The following is a 6,930-nucleotide window of genomic DNA, read 5'->3' on the forward strand; positions in this document are numbered from 1 at the left end:
TGCAGTGCGGTGGGAGTAGAAACGGCATTTCTACTCCATACCCTGAAAGTGATGGTGCCACACTGCTTAAGGTCAAATTACATTTTGTAAATTACTGCCATTTTTAACTAAGTGCAGTACTGTAATGTAACAATAATTATGTTACAGCATCATCTTCCATGGGGCTAGCTGCATCATGTCCAATACTCATCCTCCTGAACGTAGAGATCTGCACACTTGCACGCCAACTCAACAAAACCATGTGATAGACATAGACATGACTAGGTTGACTGATAATTAAGAAAAATTAGTCAATAAAAAACATCACTCAAAGAATACCAGCTTATTTTCTACTTTTTTTTTTTTCTTCTCTTCCAGAAGTGTCAGGGCCTCTAGAAGGACCAGAGCCTTCCACCAGCAGTAGTGTTGGACCCATCCAACCCTCTTCTCATGGTGTTGCTGGCTCTGCAGGGGCCTCTGGATTTGACAATCCTGTGTCATCTTCACTGGATGAGGACATTCAAATCATCCATGTTACAGATGACTACATGCAATGGTGAGTAACATGTTAACATGTATTCAGTTGTCCTCCAGTATGATGAACACTGATTATACAACTCCTGCCAGTGTGTCTTTTCTACTTTGAACTTTTTTTTTTTTTTTTTTTTTTTTAGGAATACTTCTCTCAGGTGGCCATTATATTTTTAAATTGGTGATTCCATGAGTGTGTCATACCACAACCCTGTGTACACTATAGCAGAAAGGTCCAAGGAGCAAATGAGGTAAAGGGACACAACAAGATAGCATGACGATATCTAAAATACCACTTATTTTGTAACTTGTGGTGTAAAGTCGTGTTTGCTTCTAAACTGTATTGCAGGTGGCCACCCAGACTTGGAAGTTCTCTCTCAAGTGCAGGAAACCCAACAGCAGATTCATCTGAGCATGGGCGAGCTGGTGATGGTGCAGCAGGAGCAGGGGCTGGCTGTACAAAACATGTCCCAGGCACTTTGACAATCTGTTGAAGTGCAGAGGAACATTCTGCATTCATTGCAGCAGCTGGTAACACTTGCTGAGCACTTCATTAATTAATTCTATCATTTACCTAGAGTAGCATGTTAATATTAGTGCAATATAATACCAAAGCATTTCTTCACTGTGATACCTACAATGCCTTTGTGTTACTTAAAGTACAGAAATTACATTAGAGTGCTTTGTGGTGACCTGCTGGTGGGCATTTCTATAAATATGTTTATTTATATTTTTTTTTACTTTTTACAGGAACTATTTTTTTTTTTTTACTTTTTACAGGAACTGAACTATGCTCATATGTTATTTATTTTTTTTCTTTTTCTTGCAAAAACTTTGCCATTACCAATCATTTAATTTTTTTTAAATAAATCTACAGCACTTTTTGTGTTATTTGTGTTAATTCATTTTGTGTTAATTTGTGTTATTCATACCTAATACTAGCAAGCCACTTAAGTATTTGATGAAATAAAATGCTGCACTCATCTCTTTCATGTAGTATGCAGTGATACATGGAAAACCATTACTTCACTCATTACATGATTACTGACATAGGTAAATGATACCTGACTTCCTTACTTCATTGCTGGAAGAAGTTTTGTATGATTTCTTGCTGCACAATTCTGCCTGGAGCACGTAGACCCCTCTGCAGCACAGCAGGGTCGGCACCAGCATGGGGCACTGCTTCATCCTCAAGAGGTGGTAGCTGTAAGCAGACTTTTGTGAGGGTTTGAGAGGTCTAGGGGTTGGAACCTAACCCTTCCATTTGTTTAAAGTTTATGTTGTATGAGAGGAACAGACGTGTAGTTTGACATTTAGCATTTTCGTGATCCAAAACTGGCCCAAACCATAATGACTTTCAAGACACCTTTGTAGGAAAAAAACAAATGTTATTTTCGTTAAATGACGGTACACTTCTGACAAATTTCATTACCCTAACAACAAGTGTAAGAACACTCATGACTGTACTCGGTTAAATCAAATCTAATGTCCATGATATTGATATATCCCGTCAACTACCAGAAAAATAGCGACAAGTACATACGTCATCAGGAACTTGATGCAGCGGTTGTGTAGGAGCAGGCAAGCATTAATTATTTTCACACATTTGATGGGTCTGTACTGCAAGCTACCTCCATAAGAGTGCAGGCACCTGTGAAAAGTGAGATTTCATACTACAAGAGGATTCATTACTTGTCAAGGAGTATGTCAACTGTCCATTTGTAACTAATGTCAAGGCTTATCACACTGTTTTCTTATGCAATACCAGTAACCATGTGCAGTCACATGAAAATCAATAAAATACATGGTTGGGTAAACATGTAATGCAATGATACTGTATACCTGGGAGTCTGGAGCAGTAGCTGAGGATCACTCCATTCGCATCACAAACAAGTTGGATGTTGAGAGGGAGTGATACCTTTTCTGGTTAAAGTAAAGGGCCTCGTCCACACCTGGGGCCTTGATGGCAATGTGGGTGCCTGTGCACACAAAAGAAAGTATTACATGATCATGTTACACAGTAGCTACATATATCCATCATATATATATATATATATATATATATATATATATATATATATATATATATATATATATATATATATATATATATATATATATATATATATATATATATATACATACACCACCCCTGCACTGGATATGCACACAGTATACATAAATTATTGAAAACTTTATTAATGCCTAACAGGACCTTGAGGCTGTGAGATACCTTTCACTCAAAGGAAACACTGATGAAGTGATAGATTATAACAGTAACACTAAATTTAAAACAAAAATACATTATTGTTAATCTTACCATCAATGGCCCCAGTAACCCTTGGGAAATTTTTTATCCTGAAGAACTGTTGTGCAGTTCTCCTTTGATCAAGGTGTGTTGGAGGCATCTTGATTTCCTGCACCGACTTATCACTCAACTCGGTGCACACACACTCAAAGACTCTGCTGACGCTTGCGTAGGTCTGAAAGCAGATTATAAGCCATTAGTTTTCATTTTATTTATTTATTTATTTTAAATAAGATACATCTTTGTTGTAGGCCCAAAAGAAAAAAACAAAAACGGTCACAAATTTAATGATCCTTCTGCATGTAATGCAGTGTTCTTTCAATCACTGCCATCATATCCATACACATATTACTTCAATCACTGCCATCATATCCATACACATATTACTTCAATCACTGCCATCATATCCATACACATATTACTTCTGCTGTCAATTTTTTTTTGCCAGCAGTATAGTAAATTAAGTTATCCTTAGGACAGTGTTAGAAACATGTCAGAAATAAACCTAACAAGTCTAGAAATATTTGTACACATGAATAATAATGGGGTGGGTGAGGAAGGGGCAGCCCCAGGGGTGCTTGATGGCAGGTTTGGTAAGGTTTGGTTTTGTAAGGTTAGCATCATCCCTCATCCCTCCTTATTAATTATGCACTCACATATTTTGACACCAGGAACTAAGCTTGACAAGTTCCTAACACTGGATTACAGCGTTATAAACAGTGGCATGCAGGAAGTTGACTTTAATGCCTTTTATCCTTGAAAGTCAGCCACACTTGAATATTATTCACCACAATGAACATCAGTTTATTCACCTACAAAAGTTATTTATGGAATATTGTGCAGTTTGTCTAAAAAAAAAGTAGTAGTAATTGTTTAGAGTCCTCTCTTGTCCTTGTTACACATCTATCCTCTTCCATTCTTTCACAAACCTCTTGTTACACATCTATCCTCTTCCATTCTTTCACAAACCTCTTGATAAACCTGAAACACATAGTATTAGATGGGGGAGGAGTGCCCCCGTCCTTCAGGGGTGTTCCAGAGGTTATGCTAACTGATATTGGTGTCCGTAAAGGTGGGTCTAGCCCCTGTGGTTACGTTAGATTAGGTAATGTTTCAAATATAAGTGTGCGGTGACTAACCTAACCTCTGGCAGCCTCTGAGGGACCTTAGCCCATCCCCTGGACTCCTGAAGGGCAGGGGCACTTCTTCCTCACCTTAAAGTTATGTTTTAAGTGTATCTAAAGGTATATGCGAAGAATGTAAGAGAACAGACCAGTAATAAGGTCAGGGAAAAGGCTCCCTGACAATTACCAAAACAGCCAGCCCCTGTGCTGAAGCATGCAACACCAGCATATCTTACCTGCAGTGTCTCCAATGACATTTTGGAAGGACCCACTGGCAAACAATCTCAGGGACAGCAAAACCTAGGTGTGAGTTGGTAATGCCCGGCTACGCCTTGTCCTTCTCTCCAGCTGAGGCTGCATCTCCTCAAACAAGAGGATTAGGTCTGCCGAGAGAAGTGATATTTGAGCATGAGCTCATTATCACTCAATGCCAAGGGGTCAAGGCGATCCCAAAAGCGCTTTTCTCACTTCAAGGCACGAACGTGGAAGTATGCAAAGAAAATATCCAATACATGCAGGTGAAACGACGAAAACAATACTTAATCACAGTACACACTTGTTGCTGCGAGGCGGAATGAGGAGCGCGCACGTGGGGCAAATCAGCCTTTTCCTGCTTTATTTTTGGTGTTCTATGCAATATTTCACTTTATGCATCACAAAACCATGCTTTCTTGGTGGTAAACCTTGTAAGCAATGAAAAAAAAAAAGTTATTTTGTGCACATAAATATTTATATAAGAGTTTTCGGGTGAGGTGTAAACTTACACCACCTCAGGTGGTGGTTTAACTTACCAACCTTGCTAGCATGGCAACACCAACCTCTTGCCCGTTCGTGGATACCATTTGGCGACCGAAGGTTAGTAATGGATGCTGATCGCAGCTTGTTAAGTAGCAACCGTTTTGTGCGAGTCCTATAAAGGACTTACAGGACTCGCGCCAATGAAATGCACCCCCAGAAGGACTCTTCGTTTATTTTCTGAATTACTGCATAGTTATTTCCACGTTATTATAATGGTAATCGGATATGTGAAGAGTAAAGCAACACTAGATATGATAGCCTGCATTAAAGCCTTTTTTCCACTTTGCTAAGGAGTTGAGTGTTGGCAATATTCACCGCGGCCCCATGGAAAAACACAAGCTGCCGTGGACTGCTTCAGGTACTCCAGCTGCTCCTCTCTCACATACCCAACGCCTGATCTCCATCTCTATGGGATGACTGACTAATACATGACCTCCGCACCACCTCCATGGGCCTCTACAGAACTGACTCCTCTCCACAGCTTTGGATAAGAAAAAGTCCAGTGTTGGACGTAGCCTCTCACTAGCCTCACACGAACACCTTCACCATCTACATCTTTCATCTGACCCACGCTGCCCTCGGTGCCACACAGTGCCTGACACTGTTGAACACTTCCTTCTGCAGCGCCCTCGCCTCCACTCACACCGTACTGTTCTCCGCACACAAGTCTTTGCTCCGGGGATAAATAGTTTTGACCTGTCCACCCTACTGGCGGCGGCAGGCGTCCATCCCTCAAGACAGTCAGCTGTCATCCGCCTCACCTGTGCCTTCCCCAAGAAGTCAGGACAGCTGCCACGCCTGTGATGACACCACAGGCACTTCACCAGAGGGCACAAGTGATTGTCACACTGATCGTCACGGCCCTTAACAACAACAACAACAACAACAACAACAAATATTACGGCCAACCCTACCACGGGAAGCATTAAAGTGGCTGTATACACTTTTTGTGGCTATTGTGATACATACAGCTCCCTGAAATACATCCCACTACGAAATAATAGGTCAAGTCTTTCCCAATAAGTGAAGCCACAATCCGCGATCGCTAGGGTAGCCTGTAATATAGTTAATAGTGAAAGTTTTTCACTCAACATACACGTGGAGACGCGCCAATTATTCCTTTGTGTACAGTATAAAAAGAAAAAAGTGAAGATCCAATTAGTTAATAAAAAAATTGGAAGTGCACGCACCTTTGTCGAGGCCAGCGGAATCGCCACCCAGGAGACGAGTCGGAGGTTTTAGAATACTTGATAAATGAGAGTCACAATAGTATTGCTGACATTTTCTTTGCCTTCATACTAACGAATGACGATCTTGCCTGCTGTAGAAGCAACATCGGTCAAAAATAACCCCCAAACACGAGTTTGAGCCAAGCAAAAAAGGACGTCCATAATTGGCAGGACACACCGCCTGGCTTAGGAATGGGTTAGGCACTATTTTCCTCCTCTTTCCACGTCAGCCTCACCGAAGTATGGCGAGGCATGACCTGCAGTGCTGGATGCCGAAACTGAGGTAAAATCCCACACCTTAACAACCAAAAAATATGTGCAAACTTACTGATAATTATCTCTATCAAAATGAACTTTGAACTCTGCAGGGATTCCCTCACATAATGGTGAAAGGTACTGACCTGCCCTACCCCTGGGGGACTCCAGGCCTAACCCTGCACCAGCTGACCCAGCCCAGACACACACAGCCCATGATGAAAGTGACGTGGTGTGTCACAGGTGTTTGCCTCGCTCGGTACCTGCTTCCCAGAGTAACATTTCATGGCCAGGTAATTGTACAGTGAGTACTTTCACCCAACAGTTTGCCTCAGTCTTCACAGTTCTGTCCATGACCAACAGATTCACATTTCTTGTATGGCGGGAATAAAATGTCCATAAATTGTTACCGTGTCGTTGGCGGACTACCTTTGAAAACAGACCCAACAATGGCCACCAGCTGAAGCACCAGCATGGCATTTTCTGTTAAATTCAGTGTGTATCACCACACCACGCATTATTTATCTTCATCTTAACCAAAGAGTGCATACCATTATGGGAATATACAGAAAAATGCATTAGTTCTCTAGTCCAGTGTCTGTGTGAATTGCATGATCACCAACCGTGAAAGGAGCGCCCTCGGGTGAACGTCTGCTAACATGCCGCCAGACGGGAAGCATCTCCTGTGGAAGACTCGCCGAGGAAA

At 41.4% G+C, this 6,930-nt stretch overlaps 1 protein-coding gene across 5 annotated transcripts; it reads right to left on the bottom strand.

Moving 5' to 3' along the window:
- Positions 1 to 653: 653 nt before the first annotated feature.
- On the bottom strand, positions 654 to 6,643 carry LOC135095900 (putative nuclease HARBI1). 5 transcript variants are annotated; one of them, XM_063997044.1, is made up of 7 exons: positions 4,499 to 6,643; positions 4,179 to 4,325; positions 2,831 to 2,993; positions 2,353 to 2,489; positions 2,054 to 2,161; positions 1,588 to 1,714; positions 654 to 997 (listed from the first exon to the last, which is right to left on the bottom strand). In XM_063997044.1, the coding sequence occupies exons 5-7, from the start codon at positions 2,056 to 2,058 to the stop codon at positions 731 to 733; spliced, it is 399 nt and encodes a 132-aa protein (XP_063853114.1). In that variant the 5' UTR covers positions 2,059 to 2,161; positions 2,353 to 2,489; positions 2,831 to 2,993; positions 4,179 to 4,325; positions 4,499 to 6,643; the 3' UTR covers positions 654 to 730. The 5 variants fall into 5 exon arrangements, 3 of the variants coding, with proteins under 3 accessions (XP_063853114.1, XP_063853115.1, XP_063853116.1); XR_010264543.1 differs by having other exon boundaries at positions 668 to 997; XM_063997045.1 differs by having other exon boundaries at positions 4,179 to 6,643.
- Between the last annotated feature and the right edge of the window lie 287 nt (positions 6,644 to 6,930).

The sequence above is a fragment of the Scylla paramamosain genome, unplaced genomic scaffold (genome assembly GCF_035594125.1).
Source record: "Scylla paramamosain isolate STU-SP2022 unplaced genomic scaffold, ASM3559412v1 Contig2, whole genome shotgun sequence".
NCBI classification, from domain to species: Eukaryota; Metazoa; Arthropoda; class Malacostraca; order Decapoda; family Portunidae; genus Scylla; species Scylla paramamosain.